The sequence below is a fragment of the Furipterus horrens genome, unplaced genomic scaffold, assembly GCF_987537825.1.
Source record: "Furipterus horrens unplaced genomic scaffold, mFurHor1.1.pri manual_scaffold_10, whole genome shotgun sequence".
Taxonomy (NCBI): Eukaryota; Metazoa; Chordata; class Mammalia; order Chiroptera; family Furipteridae; genus Furipterus; species Furipterus horrens.
Window position 1 is genome coordinate 66,041,710 of NW_028327180.1, and position 18,325 is coordinate 66,060,034.

At 37.1% G+C, this 18,325-nt stretch overlaps 1 protein-coding gene across 2 annotated transcripts in view; it reads right to left on the bottom strand.

The window, feature by feature from the left end:
* The window catches only part of FNIP1 (folliculin interacting protein 1), a 134,966-nt gene that overhangs the window by 6,787 nt on the left and 109,854 nt on the right, over positions 1–18,325 (bottom strand). For both annotated transcript variants that reach the window (XM_090288012.1, XM_090288011.1), the window contains 4 exons: positions 16,777–18,196; positions 15,792–15,960; positions 5,055–5,252; positions 721–836 (listed from right to left, as the gene is read on the bottom strand). In XM_090288012.1, the coding sequence (XP_090144138.1) occupies positions 721–836; positions 5,055–5,252; positions 15,792–15,960; positions 16,777–18,196 (1,903 nt within the window). The remainder of the gene's footprint in view (positions 1–720; positions 837–5,054; positions 5,253–15,791; positions 15,961–16,776; positions 18,197–18,325) is intronic.

The window sequence follows — 18,325 nt, forward strand, 5'->3', positions numbered from 1 at the left end:
CTTCAATTAGCATTTTAGATAACTGTCTTTTTCCTAAGAATAACTGCAGAGTAGACAAAGATATAGATAATGGGAAAGAGCAATAATGTGTAGATAATGTACTACCATCCAGTGTTTTAATCAGTTCATTTGGGAGACAGGGAGGAAACTGAGAATCAGTTTTCAACATATTTAAGTAAAAATGAATAGTATTAATTTTTTTGAAGACAAATTTTAATTCAGTTTTTAATCCTTAACTGTGGATGTGTTTATTGATTTCAGAGAGAAAGAAAGGGAAGGAGCAAGGAGGAGAGAGAGAGGGAGAGGGAGAGAGGAGGTGAGAGAGACAGACAAGACAGACAGACAGACATTGGTTGCCTTCCGAACACACCCAAACCAGGGATGAAACCCACAACCTAGGTATGTGCCCTGACTGGGGAATCAAATCCCAACCTTTTTGGTGTATGAGGGGTCAGTTCTCCAACCAACTGAGCAACCCAGCCAGGGCTAGATTTAATCATTTTTATCTGACTACATTCTCAACTTACTGTATAATGGCACAAGGTACAATGAGTTTCAGATCAGTGTAAGACAGGGATCTACTCTTATGTGGTACAGAACAACCCAAATGATAATGGTGTCTAGCTTCTAATAGGAAAAGACACTTAAAAGAAGGCAGTTCTGAGGAATAGAAGACAGCACAATGTGAAAGCAAAGCCAGAAAAGAAACCATGAACATACCCTAGAACCACTCCCAGCTCCTTGACATGAACACGCATCTGCCCCCTCAGGTACTCAGACAGCATTTTGCTTTTGAAGTACAGCTCCTGTAACCGGTCTTCAAGATGCATTACACACTGCAGTTAGGGGGAACCAAGAGCCAGATCAGAAAATGGTGTCCAATTCTAAGTGATGGCAATTTCCATTGCATCGTGTTCTTGACAATTTTATTTAGTTATTCCAACATAAACTACAATTTGGAATGTATTTTTAAAGCAAGTAATTTAGTTAAATGAGTATAAACCTTTTTCTACCTCATATCAAAGATTTAGAATTTACAAAGTATTATTTTTAAGTGGTAAGTTACATACAATATAAAATTTACCATATTAACCTTCCAGTGCACAATAAAGGCATTGAGTACATTCAGAATTTTATGCAACTATCTCCACTATCCATTTCCAAAACTTCAAAAAAATGTTATTTCAAATTTGATAAATATAACACTTATAAATTAATATATTTCAAATGTATTTACATAGAGAGTAAAAGAAAAAAAAGTTTGCAATAGCTCACAGAGAATGATCTGTAGTCTTTACCAGAAGAGAGATGTTTCTAAGCTGGAACATTAAAACCTAGAACACATTTCATTTATTGTCAATTAACATGTTCAGGTGATTTTTCACATGAACTAATGCTATATATGTTTGAGGAAAAACCATGACGTGCAAGTGTTAAAATACTAACTCCTTGCAGAGTATTCCTTTCCAATCAAAATTAACTGTTAAAGCTCCTAATAAAAACTCATTTTCTTTTTAGAAAATCACAACTGAATGGATTTCTTAGCACACTTGTTTTGTAGTGCATGTTTTTTCCATAATGCTCACTTAAGCTGAGAATGCATTAAGTGGAAAAAAAAGTTTACAGAATGTATATATATTTAATAAAATTTATATATGTACATAATACAATTTACCATATTACCCATTTTAAGTATGTAAGTCAGTGATATTAAGTACATTTACAATGTTCTGCCAGCATCAACATCCATTTCTAGAACTTTATTTCATTATCCCAAACAGAAATTCAATACCCATTATACAGTAACTCCTCATTCCCTCCTGGTCCCCAGCCCCTGGTAACCTCTATCTGCTTTATGTCTCTATAAATTTGCCTGTTCAAGATACCTCATGTAAGTGGAATCATACAATATTTGTCCTTCCGTGTTTTGCTTACTTAAAATATTTTCAAAGGTCATCTGTGTTGTAGCAAGTATCAGACTTCTATCCCTTTTTATGGCTGAATAATATTCCATCCTATGTATTATACCCCATCTTGCTTATCCATTCACTGTTGATAGACATTAGTTTTTTCCAACTTTTGGCTATTATGAATAATTTTGCTATGAACATCAAGGCACAACTATTTGATTCCCTGGTTTCAACTGTTTTGTGCATAAACCTGGAAGTAGAATTTCTGGATCACATGATAATACAATGTTAAAACTTTTTAAGAAAATGCCAAACTCTTCTGCACAGCAAATGCACCACTTTACATGCCACTAGCAATGTACAATGGTTCCAATTTCTCCACATCCTGGCCAATACTTTTTTTTTTTAATATCGTAGCCATCCTTATGGGTGTGAAGTGGCATCTCATTGTGGTTTTGATTTGCACTTTCCTCATAATGAATAATATTGAACATCTTTTCATGTGCCTATTGGCCATTTGTATATCGTCTTCAGGGAAATGTCTACCCAGTTGTCCCTTTGTTATTTATTGAGTTGTTGGAATTCCCTATATGTTCTGGATATCAATCTCTTCTCAGACATGATTTGCAAATATTTTCTCTTTTTCTGTGGGTTGTTTTTTTTTTTTTTTACTTTGTTGATAGTGAGTATCCTTTGATAAAAACAAGTTTTTAATTCGATGAAGCCGAATTTATCTACTTTTTACTTTTGTTGCCTGTGCTTTTGGTGTTAAATCCCAGAAATCACTGTCAAATCCAATGTCATGATTATCCTCCATGTTTTCTTTAGTTTTATAGTTTTAGTACTTAAGTTTAGGTTTGTTCAAGTTTAGATTTGAGTTCATTTTTGTATATGGTATAAGGTAAGGGTTAAACTTCATTCTTCTGCACATGAATATCCAGTTTTCTCAGTATAAGTTGTTGAAAAGACTCCTTTGTCTTTGTGTTTTGAAAAGAATCCCTCTCAAACCAGTTAACCACATATGTGATGGTTTATTTTGGGGTTCTCTATTATACTCTATTGGTCTATATGTCTGTCCTTATACCAGTACCACAGTTTTGATTTACCATTACTTTGTAATAAGTTTTGCAACCAGGAGGTGTGTGTTTTTCTACTTTGTTCTTCTTTTTCAAGATTGCTTTGCTTCTTCAGGGTACCTTGAGATGCCATACACATTTAGGATGGGTCCATTTCTTTTAAAAAAAAGTCACTAGAATTTTTGATAGGGATTTCTTTCAAACACAGATGACTTTGGGGAGTGCTGTCATCTCCATAATACTAAGTCTTCCAATTCATGAACATAAGATGTCTTTAATTCCTATCAGCAATGTTTTGCAGTTTTCAGTGTACATGTCTCTTGCTCCTTAGCTAAATTAATGTCTAAGTATTTTAGTCTTCTGATGTGCTTTCTTCATTTAGTCTTTTGTAAGTGCTTTTTCATTTCCTTTTCAGATTGTTCATTGTTAGTGGAATGAAATGTAACCATTTTTGCATACTGATTTTGTATCTTACGACTTTGCTGAACTCATTTATCAGGTCTATTAGTTGGGTTTTTTTTTTTTTTTTTGGTAGAATCTGTTTTCTATACATAAGATCATGTAATCTGCAAACAGAGATAATTTTACTTCTTCCTTCCCAATTTGGATTCTTCTTTTTTCTTTTTCTTGCCTAACTGCTCTGGCTAGAAAGGAGTGGTGAAAGTGTCCTGTCCCTCATTTTAGGGATAAATCTTACGTCTTTCACCATCAAATATAATGTTAGTTGTGGGTTTGTCATATATGGCCTTTATCATGTTGATCTACAGAGGTTTTTAACTATGTTATATTGTAGTTCTCCTAAGTAGAAAAAAGAACCTTGAAAGTTGAAACTGGTGTCTGTGGTAAGAAGAGGTCACCGGTATTATGAAGAGGAATCATCCAAAGCCCTAACATGACAATCAGGACCCAGGAGGCACTGGCATTCTGCACAAAGCTTAGGACATTGCGCATCCATCCCTTACATGATATTAGTCAGACACTGATATTCCGGCTGCTGAAATCAAAGAATATACTATATATACATGTACACAAACCCTGGCTGGTTTGGCTCAGTGGATTGAGCGTCGGCCTGCGAGCTAAGTGTCGCTGGTTCGATCTTCCAGTCAGGGCATATCAGAGAAGGAAAACTCTGACTCCAAAAAACCTCCGCTGCCTTGCGGCATACCTCTTCAGGGGAAAGGCTAAGGGAGTAAACCCCGACAGAAAATCCGGAGCCGGAGTCCCTAAGGCGGTTTGACGTTGTCGTCAACACCGGCAACTCCTGCGGCGCACCTGAAGCCAAGCTGTATTGACTCCGTCTTTCCCTTGGACCCTTCAGCTGCGAAGAGAGGGGGGGTCTGCTGCATGGGCAACAGCAGACCCTCCATATCACCCTGCCCAGGCTCTGTAGCTTCAGCTTCACTGGAGAGGACACTCCAGCGTCATCACAAGATGTCGATTCAACACGGGAGGAGACAGATACCGTGTCACTCCCGAGTCGGACTGCACAGCCATTCTCAGCGGTGCAGATAGACTCTTAAGAAGCTACACCATCGTCTCTCGAGACGGACGGCTGCCGACGACGACATGTACACATCACCTTCTTTCCTAGTCTGCTTGGGCTACCATCAAAAAATACCATAGAATTAGTGGCTTAAACAACAGAAAATTGTTTTATCATAGCCCTGGAGGTTGGAAGCCTGAGATCAGGGTACTAGCATGGTCAGGTTCTAGTGAGAACTCTTTTCCTGGCTGGCAGACAACTGCCTTCTCCCTGTGTCCCCACATGGTAGAGAGAGTGTAATTTCTGTCTTCTTCCTTTTATAAGGCCACTAATCCCATCGTGAGGGCCCCATCCTCATGACCTAATTAACCCTAATTAGCTCTTATAGGCCCATCTCTAAACACCATCACACTGGAGGTTAGAGATTCTACATATGAATTTTAGAGAAACACAAAAATTCAGTTCATAACACCATCTTTCAGAAAAACAATGATGAAGCTAATAGCAGTGTTCAATGTAAGTGCATACAAAATAGAGTTTAGTCACCTGTTAGAGTGCTCAAATTCAAACCTCACACATACTTACAAAATTTGGAGACAAGTTATGTTTATAAAGCTGAAGAGTGGAATGAAGCAGATTGGAAACAAGACTGGAAACCAATACTTCCTTTCCAAGTTTATTATCTGTCACTCGTCTCTGGCTACTGGCCACTTGCACAGTCCATTTATCCATATCTGCTATAATACAGACAGCTTCTGCTATTGGTTCATCCAATACTGGATGCTGGAAAGAAAAGAAGAATTCGTCTTACAATGAGCAAATAAAGTTTTCCAATATAATGCTAATGAAATGAGGCAAGGAAGTGATACAAAACCCAAACAGAATAAAAGAATATTAAATTATAATAGCTACTGCCATCTTCATAGGTAGAGATTCATTACCAAAACTCTGTATTCTTAAATCCAGAACTTAACTTTCACTGGTCTTTTGCTAATTCATTCATTCGACAAAATTTCTGAGAACCAGCCATGTGCCAGGCAACCAGAAGAAAATGTTTTTTACCTTGAAAGAACTAAATACTTGAAAAGTCAATGGCAAAGTTCTGTGCTAACTATCCCAACCTGTGTCAGACATTAATTTGCTTGAGCACCTCAGAGGCTATTCCTTGATTACATGAAGTACTTGCTGGCTATGTGTGCTAGGTTTTTCTATTTTACCAAGCTATATATCCAGAGTATGACTACAGAAGTTAAAAGGAGAAAAGTCAACAGGTACTAATATGGTTAAATGAAAAAAATAAAAAATAAAATAAAATAAAAGTCACTCTACACACACACATTTTACTCCAATGACACTTTTTTAAAATTCAGATCTATAACTAAATGAAAAGCTTTTAGAAAAACAGAATGAAAATACTCAAACTGAACTATTTATCATAAAGATCTCTGTGAATAAGTATGTAATATTAAGTGTAAAGATTTCTTCTTTTTGCTTTGTTATATTTTTATATTGATTGAATATCTATCACAAGCATTTACCTAAATGACACTTCTACAATTTGACGATTGTGGTTATTTTATTTTTGGCTCTATTTTTTAAAAATTGTTTTTCTACTACAGTTGTCCCATTTTCTCCCCCATTGCTTCCCCCTACCCCACCCACCACTTATAATTAGAAGACTTAATGCACAGTGAAAGTATTTTTAACTCACATATACTGATAAAAGGACAATATGAGCATGGCTGTGCTCTTGGCTTTCCATGGTTTACACAAAGACCAAAAATAACAAGTACACAGCACCTCTATTAGAAAGAGATGTTAGCCTTTCAATGCTCAATACTTCAACATCATTCTGTCTTTTAAAAGGTAAGGATTTCTTTAACACTGGCCATATAGATTATCAGTGATAAGACTGAGATAAAAAATAAACTGTGAAATCAATGGCTTCTTCCCTTTACAGCTTTTACGTTACCATAATTTTATAACTAAGAATGTAAGTTTGCACCTGGATAAACCCATGTTGGGCATCCTCAAAGGATATACTTTTGCCCAGTTAATGACACCCACTTTGAATAAAGCTTTTTCTTTGATGCTAAGGAAAACAGGATAATGGAGCTCACAGTCATGTGAGAAAGATGGAAATAAATAGACCTGGCTATAAAAAGGCATGTGTAACAGATGAAATAGGAACCAGTGCTGGGTAGCATAGAGGACAACAGTAGGTTCTGTGTGACGGGGAGTTTCACAGTGGATGGGACACAAGGATATGACACTGAAGTATGGATAGGATTGCTCTTGGTAAGTGGGAGAGGAATATAGATAATTGTGTAAAAGGAAATAGCATGAGAAGACTCAAAGATAGAATTAGATACATGTAACCAAATTTGTGAAAAATGATACTGAGAAGCGGGGAAGAAGAGAATGACAAAGAAAAGGCCTGGATACAATATGAATACTTTCCATGGAACTCTACACTTTATATTTGTTTTTATAAAATGGTACTTAAGTATTTCTTTTCAACTCTTATGAAAGATGTAACATTTTTCTATTCATCTACTTAATTACTGAGATATAATTTTAAAAACCATATACATCTTAAGATGTAAGGTATATCTTACATTTTTAAAAAACAAGGTAATAGTGAACATGTATTTTAATGAACGTTATCTCTGTGGTTATAAAAGAAAAATAAGAGGTATATAAAGTGGAGTAACAAACTACTAAAAACAGATACTACTTTCAAAAGCAGTGGGCATCTATAGGAGATGAGAATTATGAAGAGGGTCCATTCATTCATTATCCTAACAAGGAAACGCTTTATCAGGTAATGGAGAAACTGCTAAGAAACATACTTTGTTTAAAGGGCCACACATCATTTCAGAAATTAACTTTATAGCTCCTTATAGCACTATAACTTTATAGTGCACTTCACATGTGGTTGAGATTTAAAAGGTTTATCAAACCAAAATATAACATCCACCCCCCCACTTTTTTATTGGTAAGGAAAAGAATATGGTCCCAAGTCAGCAGTCTCCCAAGAGAGAAGGGCCTAAATTCCAAGTTTAAGATCAGAAATGATTGAAGTCGAACACACTTTAGAAGTTCTTAAAAAAATAATAAGGTTGGGGGAAAGCACAGTGCCAGTCATTTATTCTAAAATTGCTTGATTTTACTCAATGGATGCAGTGTCCTGATCTGATAAAATTTCAACTTAATCATTCACAGTCCTTGTCACCACCAACTTCTGGAAAAGAGGAAATATCATGAGAAGACTCAAAGATAGAATATGCACCAATGGCAGCATATTCTTAACTGAGATTTTGCAGTGGACTTATCCACAATCTCTAAACCTCCAGATACTTCCAAGTCACAAAATGGGAAGTGGATGTGAGAATGTGAGAGAGAAGCAGTGAATCTAATGCCTTTTCTTTCTTAAACACTCTTGTATTGAGTTTCATGATTTCTGCAATACAAATTCATCCAAAATCTTACCAACATTTTTCTTTCTCAGGCATTTCTAGAATCACACTACATAAATGCCAAAACCTTCAAGTATCTCCTATTGGATACTCCCTTATCTCTACCCTGTTACAAAACCTAATTTTTCAGTTACTTGCTAGGCATTCACACATGGCCTTACAAATTGCACTTCTAAACTCAAAATATACAAAATCAACTTCAGCGTACTTTCTTCAAAACTAGCCAGTTTCTTCGATTATCCTTTTAAAAAATAAAAAGTGAGACACCAAGTGTTACAGAGGTAACAGGTCTTAGGGACACTGTATATTGCTGTTCAAATTGGCATTGTCTTTTGGAAAAGAAATTAATCGGCGTGCATCAAGAACATGAAAATAGCTTTAACCTTAAAAACTTGTCCAGTAACTTCATTTCTGGGTATCTAGCCTAAAGAAAGAATCTTAAATCCATAAAACATAGCAACAATATCAATGTTATTTATAATGGTAAAAGTTAAGCAATAGAGAAAAAGAACTAATAAACCCAGGCATATATGCTCAATTAATTTATATCAAAGGAGCCAAGAATATACAATAGAGAAAGGATAATCTTTATCTATCTACCTACCTATTTATTTATTAATTTCTTGCTTTTCTATTACAGTGGTCCCACTTTTTCCCCAATTGCTCCCCCTCCAAATCTCTTCAATAAATGGTTTTGGGATAACTGGACAGCCACACGCAAAAGAATGAAACTGGATCCCTACTGTGTACCATATACAAACAAACAACTCAAACTGGATTAAAGACGTGAACCTAAGGCCTGAAACCATAAACCTCCTAGAGGAAAAGAGAGAAATAAGAGCCTTTCACATCAGTCTTGGCAATGATGTTTTGGATTCACCAAAGGCAAAGGCAATAAAAGCAAACTAAACTAACAGGCTTCTGCACAGCAAAGGAAACCATCAGTAAAATGAAAAGGCAGCCTACAGAATAGGAGAAAATATTTGTGAACCATATATCTGGTAAGGGATTAATATCCCCCCCGCTTCCACACACACAAAAACCAATTAAAAAATGCGTAGAGGAACTGAATAGCCATTTTTCCAAAGAAGACATACTAACAGGTACATGACAGGATGCTCCACATCACTAATTATCAGGGAAATGCAAATCAAAATCACAAAGAGAAATCACCTCATACCTGTTAAAATGGTTATTACCAAAAAGACAAGAGATAAGTGTTGGTGAGGGTATGGAGAAAAGGGAATCTTCATGCACTGTTGGTGGGAATGTAATCTGGTGCAGCCACTATGAAAAACAGTATGCAGGTTCCTCAAAAAAATTAAAAACAACTATCATATGATCCAGTAATACTACTTCTGGGTATATGTCCAAAGGAAATGAAAACAGGATATCAAAGAGGTATCTACACTCCCATGTTAACAGCAGCATTTTTCACAATAGTTAAGATATAAAAACAACCTGTCTGTGAACACATGAATGGATAAAGAACATGTGGTACACCCCCCCCAACAATGGAATATTATTCAGCCATGAGAAAGAAGGAAATCCTGCCATTTGCAACAACATGGATGGATCCTGATAGCATTATGCTAAGTAAAATAAGTTTGACAGAGAAAGACAAATACAGTATGATCTCACTTATATGCAGAATCTAAAAAATACAAACTCATAAAAACAGAGGAACAGATTAGTGATTGACAGGGGTAGAAGGTAGAGAAAAATGGGTGAATGTGATCAAAAGGTACAAACTTCCACTGATAAATAAGTTCTGGAGATGTAATGCACAGCATGGAGACTATATTCGATAATCTGTATTGTATATTCAAATGTTGCCAAGAGAGTAGATCTTAAAACTCCATCACAAGAAAAAAATTTCAGCTATGTGAGGTGATGAATATTAACTGAATTTACTGTGGTAATCTTTTTCAATATACACACATCTCAAATCAATGTGTTGTGCATCTTCAACTAATACAATGTTATATGTCACATATATCTATAAAACTGAAAAAAATAAACTAAGTAGAAGAATGATGAGAAAACCATATGCTAAAACCAAGAAATAATAAACACTAAAAATGCTTATAAAGTACATTAATGATATGAAGAAATTCTCTTACCTCAACTATTAAGTGACAAAAGTAGAATTCAAAAGTAAATATAATACCACATACATGTATATATGTATATAAATATAATACCACATAGTGTATATATACACACGTAGGCATGCATACATTTTGTCTACATACATGTATATTAGTATGCATTAAAATATATGTATGTATAAAAGGCCTCAATTTTATATATGTATATGGTGTGTATAAGCACATATACATACATACATAGAATAGGAATGACGACAAAGATATCAGGCACAGGGTGCCTAATAAACACAAAACACCACATAGTCTAACTCTGTTATCATCTTCATTAGCCAAAGAAACTGAGGCTCTATTAGATTAATTGTCTTCTCTTAGGATATATAACTAGTAAGTGGCCAAGTATGGGTTTTTTAAAATACCACATACTGCATCATGACTGCAAGAAGTTTTATATGAAGAATGGCTGCCACTGAATAGTAGGGTTAGAAAAATTTGTATATTTCAACATTTTATAAATATATATTTATTTGGTAGTAACAAATGTCACTTTCTCAGAAACTTCAGAGAAAAAGAAAAAACACTCCACTAAGATAGTTGATCTTTATTCAAAAATTCCATTCTAATTATTTATGTATAAAAAGGTTCCTACAAGTTTTTCCATGCAAATTACAAAAACTTATCAGGTTAAATGTAATGATGATAAATTTTAAGTACAAATAAGTAAAACTATTAAAAATAAACCTGGACTTCCGGCCAAGATGGAGGCCTAGACTGACACGCTGCGTCTCCCCCTCCACAACTAAGAAGGAGCACAACTACTGCAAAACCAGAAATAACCAGAAGTTCCAGAAAATAAAGCTACATGGAAGTCCAACATATGAAATTATAAAGAAGTGGTGCTCATCCGGATGGGTAGGAGGGGCGGAGGCAGGGAGAAGTGTTCAAGCTGTGCTGGCAGTGGTAGCTGCGGCAACAGAGGGGGGACGGAAGTAAGCACAGACATCGGTATTTAAGGGGAGGCGAGAAGCACCTGGGGAGCACCCCCAGCTGTAGACCAAACCTGTCAGCTTGCAATTCCAAGGACTGGAGGGTGTGGAGACAGAGGAGGAGGCTCCCCATCTCTCAGCGAAGAGTGAACGGCAGGAATCCATTGCAGATTCCCGTCCCCACACAAAACACCACAGCGTGGTGAGAAGGGCCGCCCAGTAGTTATGTGTGCATGGGGCTCAGCCTCCTATAGCATAAGAGGTGTGACAGCCCCGCCCAGGAAGCAAAAGTAAACACAAAACTGTCAGGATGGCAGGAATCATGATAGAGATCCCGGTGACACAGCTGACCAGACAGCAAATATCTAATCTAACGAAGCAGCAGATAGGAAATCTTTCTAAGGCATAATTCAAAGCTTTGGTTATGAGAATGCTTACAGACCTCACAGCTGATCTTAAACAAGATGGGGAAGGAATGAAGGCTAGTCCTGCTGAAATGAACAAAAACACATGCGAAACTAGTGGTGAGAGAAAGAAACCAGGGATCAAATCAACAAATCATAACATAGGGAAGGAACAAACAGTCAACCAGTGCAGAAAGAGGAAACGAGAAGTGAGGAAAATGAGGAGAGGCTCAGAAACCTATGGGACAGCTATAAGTGGGCCAACATCGAAATCATAGGGCTGCCAGAAGGTGAAGAAGAAGAACTAGAAATTGAAAAATTTTGTGAAAAAATAATGAAGCAGAACTTCCCTAACTTGGGGAAGGAAATAAACTTACAGGTCCAGGAAGCACAGAGAGTTCCAAGAAAACTGGACCCAGGGAGAACCACACCAAGACACATTATAATCAAAATGTCAAAAATTAAGGATAAAGAATCTTAAAAGCAGCAAGAGAGAAGAAGAGAATTACGTATAAAGGGGTCCCAATAAGACTATCAGCTGATTTCTCAAAAGAAACTCTGCAGGCAAGAAGGGACTGGCAAGAAATATTCAAAGTAATGAAAAGCAAAAACCTACAACCATGATTACTCTATCCAGCGAAGGTCTCATTCAGAATAGAAGGGCAAAGAAAGTGCTTCCAGGACAAAGTAAAACTGAAGGAGTTCATCAGATCCAAACCACTGTTATATGAAATGTTAAAGGGACTTGTTCAGGAGAAAGAGGATCAAACCTATGAACATTAAAATGAAGATTGTATCACAACAACCAATAATAGAAGCTAGGGAATCGAAATAAAGGCAAACTAAGGAGGCAACGAGAGTAGGAAAAGAATTATAGGTATGAGGAACATTATGGGGGGAGGTCAGCGGGGTGAGGGAAGGGGGAAAGGGAGGGAGGTGGTACAGGAATTAAGAAACATAGTAAGAGGGAGTGGAGTAGATAGGAAGATGTTGAGAAGAACTATATGCACAACCAATGGGCATGGACTAAGAGGGGGGGACAACTGGAGGAAGGGGGGGTCACTGTGTGGAGGGGAACAAAGGGAAAAGAAATTGGGACAACTGTAACATCATAATCAATAAAGCATATTAAAAAAAATAAAATAAAATAAACCTGGACTTCTGGCCATGATGGAGGCATAGGTAGACACGTTACACCTCCCTCCACAGCTAAGAAGGAATACACCTACCTCAAAACAAGAGACAAACAGAAGTTCCAGAACATCAAATTGCATGGAAGTCCAACAAACAAAGATATAAAGAAGAAATACTTATCCAGACAGGTAGAAGGGGCAGAGCCGGGGCAGGGAGGACACGGTGCAGTGGTGGCAGCAGTGGCAGGCTGGCAGAAAGTGCAGTCACATGTTTTAAAAAGTAGGGAGCTGGGGAGTGCTCCCAGCACCAGACCAGACCACACAGCTCACGGTTCCAGCTCTGGGGAAAATAAAACCTCATTGCTTCTGATTGAAAAAACCAGTGGGGGTTGGGGCAGAGGAAGAAACTGCTGGTCTCTCAGCAGAGTCCACTTGTTAAAGGGCCCCCATGGTCCTAGAACATCTGCAGACCCACCCACTCTGGGAACTATGGCCAGGGCAACAGCTAGAGAGGCGCCAGTCCCATAAGGAGGTGGGAGAAGCGCCTGGAAAAGAGGTGAGTGCTGGGCAAGTGGCGTTGTTCCGTCTCGACCCCTCCCGCACATACAACACCACAACATGGTGAAATGGGTCACCCGGTACTGACAAATACCTTAGGCTCCGCCCCTTACAATGTAACAGGTGTGACAGCTCCACCTAAGACACAGGGGCAAACACAGGAGCCTGTCAAGATGAGGAGACAGAGAAGTATGGTCCAAAAGAGGGAATGGATCAAGGTTCCAGTGGAAGAACTAAGTGACGAGGAGATGCCAACCTAACAAACAAGGAGATAGCCAACCTATCGGACAAGGAGATAGCCAACCTAACAGATGCAGAGTTCAAAATACTGATGATAAAGATGCTCACTAACTTGATAGATATGCTACAGTACAGCAAACACACCAGGGAAGAAGTGAAGGCTATGCTAAGTGAAACAAAGGAAAATTCACACAAAACCAATGTTGAAGAGAAGAAAACTGGGGTTCAAATCAATGATTTGGAAAATAAGAAAGTAAAAAACAGTCAACCAGTACAGAATGAGGAAACAAGAATTGAAAAAAATTAGAAGGGGATTAGAAACCTCTAGGACAACATCCAAATCATAGGGGTGCCAGAAGGAGAAGAGGAAGAGGAAGAAATTGAAAACTTATGTGAAAAAATAATGAAGGAAAAAACTTCTCTAATTTGACCAAGGAAATAGACATACAAGTCCAGGAAGCACAGCGTCCCAAATAAGCTAGACCCAAAGAGGACCACACCAAGACACATCATAATTAAAATGCCAAAGGTTAAAAATAAAAGAGAGAATCTTAAAAGCAGCAAGAGAAAAGAGGAGAGTTACCTACAAAGAAGTTACCATAAGATTGTCAGCAGATTTCTCAAAGAAACTTTGCAGGCAAGAAGAGACTGGCAAGAAGTATTCAAAGTGATGAAAAAGGCAAGGGCCTACAACCAAGATTACTGTATCCAGCAAAGCTATCATTTGGAATGGAAGGGCAGATAAAGTGCTTCCCAGACAAGGTAAAGCTAAAGGAGTTCACCATCACCAAGCCATTATTACATGAAATGTTAACAAGACACATTTAAGAAAAAGAATATCAGAACTATGAACAGTAAAATGACAACAAATTCACAACTATCAACGAATGAATCTAAAAAACACAAAAACAAACTAAGCAAACAACTAGAACAGGAACAGAACCATAGATATGGAGATCATATAGAGGGTTGTCAGTGAGAAAGGAGAAGGTGGAGAATAGGGGAAAAGGTGCAAGGATCAAGAAGCATAGCTGGTAGGTACAAAATAAACAGGGGGCAGAGGAGTGTTAACAACACCATAGGAAATGGAGAAGCCGAAGTACTTATATGCATGATCCATGGACATGAACTAAAGGAAAAGGGGGATTGCTGGAGGGAAGGAAAGTACTGGGCAGAGAGGATCAAAGGGGAAAAAACTGGGACAACTGTAATAGCATAATCAATAAAATATACTAAAAATACTAAAAATAATAAATAAAAAGCCTAGACTCAGATGACTTCATTGGTAAATTCTATCAAACATTTAGAGAAAAAAGTAATACCAATATACCAGAAAATCTCGAGAAAAAGAGGAGGGATTACTTCCCAACTCTTTCTATAAGGCCTGTATTTTTTTTATATAAAACTAGACAAAGAAATCACAAGAAAACTACAGACTGATACCCTCATAAATATAGACTCAAAAATCCACGACAGAATATTAATAATAAGTCAAATCCAGCAACATATAGAAGCACTATATACCATGACTAAGTGGGATTTTCCCCCCTAGGAATACAAAGGGTTGGCTTAACATCTAAAAATCAATCTATGTAATCTATCACATTAACAGTTTGAAGAAGAAAAACCACATGATCATTTCAATAGATACCAAAAAGTATCTGACAAAAATCCCATACTTGTTCATGATTTAAAGCGGGGGCGGGGGTTGGGGGATAAATTGAAAGAATGGGAAGAGCAGGGAATTTTCTCCACCTGATAAAGGGCATCTATAAGAATCCTACAACTAACATCATACATAACAATGAATGACTTAATGTTTTCTAAGATAGGAGCAAGACAAGGATGTCCACTCTCAACATCTCTATGCAACATTGTCCTGAGGTTCTAGCCCATACAATCAGACAAGAAAAAGAAACAAAAGGCATCTAGACTAGAAAAGAAGATGTCAAACTGTCTATTTATTGATGATATAAACCTGCATGTAGAAAAATCCTAAGGAATCCATAAAGAAACTACTAAAACTAATAAAAGAGTTCAGCAAGGTGTCAGGATAAAAGCTCAATATACACAAATCAATTGTACTTCTACAGTCTATCAAAGAATAATCTGGAAAAAAATTAAGAAAATAATTACATTTAAGCATTTGCAATTGTATTGTTATTATAAATAATCTAGTGATAAACATCTATGAATACATACAGTAATTTCTGTATTTCAGTTTCCATTTGGATATTAAAACGCTCTCTGCCAGTTTTCATAGTAACAGGTACAAACATACAGGTATTAGGTACAGTGACTGGTTCAAAGAACAACGATTGCATTATACAGTAAAGTGTGATCAAAATATAAGGCAATTCTGAATCCCAGTGGTTAACATTGATCATTCTAAATAAACTGTGAAGGTCACTCACCTGCACAGTGTGGGACAAATCTGATAGCAGACACTGACGGAGTCTCTCATCACTCCCAATTCCTTGAAGAACAAAGTCAGGCACATAAGACGAACAGTAACCACCTAACAAGGACCTCCCAAAATTGGCAATATTGGGCTGAACAGCACTAACTTCAATTAACTTTGACCTAGGAGAAAAAGTCCGAAAAGAAGGTATACTTAATTAGTAATACACATATTTTCCCAATAAAAGGAATTAACTCTACTAATCCATATTTAATAACATAATTTTCTACAAATTATATTTATAGTACAATCATTCTTATATAAAAACTGGCTTAAGCGTTCAATCAGACTACAAAATGCTCCTCCTTATCCAGAGAAGAGGGTCTGATGAACAACTTTGTAATGAAGTTAAGCATAAATTTTTCATAATAGATTAGGAATGCTGTCCCTTGTGTATAAAAACATACTCTTAATATAATCAGATTATGAAAACTATCATCCAAAACAAAGTAGTTAAATATCTCACAAAACCAAAGTTTAGTTTCTAATTTTTCTCAAGTATGAATCTTCTTCTTGTATACCTGACCCAGAATACTCACAGACATAGTTTGTTTTCCTCTTAGTCTTGGCCAAATTTATGTATAACAGCCATTTCTTACCTTTCTCAATGATTATCTTTCCCTAGTTGCCAAGCTCAGTACAGGTCCTTTCAGGGGGCATAATTCACCCATTAATGGCTGGAAAACTCCTAAGAGATAAGAAGTCTCCTACATACCAATATAACTTCATTGCCTTCACAAAGCCTCTCTGCGGTGCCTATGGGGCTTAGCCCTTAATCTTTCCTATGAGTAATAGAACATGACAGTAAAAGAGATTTTGTCTAGGAAAATAATCTCTTCTTTTATGTTAGCTACTACCAGCCTTCAAGGAACAGCTAAACAAAAAGAATGGTACATATTTATATAAGGCCTACTATTAAGTTGGAACTTCCTACTCACCCAGGAAAAGGTATCTCATCTTCTTCTGCCCAATCGTCTTGCTCTCCACCATAATAACTGCTTACTTGTCTAGTCATATCATGACCTGTATCTTCACTTTCACTATCCCCAAGAGCACTATCTGAACTTTCATTTCTTGGAATGTCCCATTCAGTTCCTACTGCTATTTTTTTCTCTGAATTCTCTTTATCCCCATGGGGGACAAGAATGGAGACTGTATCTCTTTGGTCGGGATGAGGATAGCAGGTTTTACATGAATCTTGGTGAACTGTTTCTACACATTTACAAAATTCATTGTTCTGCTTGCTAGTTTTTGTACACAATCTTTTTGAAAACTCTAACATAAAGCAGTGTTCTTTACTGTCTGTACTCGTTTTAACTGGAATATCATCAATAGTCCTGGTTTCAATTGAATCATCATTAAAATATTCATCAAACAAGCTCATGCTTTCAGGGTCTGAATGATTCCAACAGGGAAGTTCACAGGGCTTTCCAGAAACCATGTTTGGTATATCAGACTCTTTAGATTGGTCCTTAGTTGTTTGCTTAGTTTCTTGATGCTGATCAGTAGCCCCTCTTTCTTCCTTCAGTGGTTTGGTGTGATGCTTAGTAATCTGATCCACCACAGCCTGACTCCGGAGTTCAGTATCTGAGTCAGGTGACATTGAATCCCCAATCAAGAAAGTAACCTTTGTCTGGGTTGCCTCACAAGAAAACGCAGCAGTCACAAGCTTATCTGGAGGTTTTTTTTCCACAATCATTCCTGTGGATCTCAGCACTTTGCCTGCGTGATTTCCAGAATCCAGCAATTCATCACTCTGCCATGTTTCTTCAGCTGGCTCTAAGCCTGACTTCAACAATGGACATTTGTCAACTGGAGCAGATCCTGTGCAAACAACTGTCTCTAACTTGGTGTCAAGGCAAGTTCTTAATTTATCTCTGCACTGTTTAACATCAATAGCATTTTCTTCTTGGCAGTCAGAAGGAGAAATCATTCGGCACTCATCTGCAATTCCTATCAGCTCCTTAGAACTGTTTTGAACATCTTCACTTTCTGGTTGTGAAACATTATCTGTATTTTGCCCAAGGAGCGGAAGACTGCAATATTTACAGTTACAATTAGGAGTCCTTGTTTCTTCTGACTCTTTAAAGAGCAAACTGCTTTTGTTTCTGTGCATTGTAATAAGCACATACTCAGATTCTTCTATTTCACCTTTCTCTAATGTGGTAGTAATTACTGTGCCTGGCATAACAATGGCTTCATCTTCTCCGTTTTCTAAAAGATGGGTTTCTTGAAGTTCAGAGCATCTTATGAAATAAGTAAGAAAATAAAGCAGCCTCTGAACCATGTCTTGTCGTTTGCCAACTACCACAGTCCTTGCTAACCTTACAGGAGAGCCAATAGCGCCATACAAGTCCCCTGCAAGAGAAAAATCCGTTAATGGGCACATCCTTTACTCATGCAGCTAAGCAGGCTATTTACAATTACTGGAAATCTACTCTTTATTGTATGAGGGTTCAGGTTTTATTCTTAGTTCTTTAATAAGTG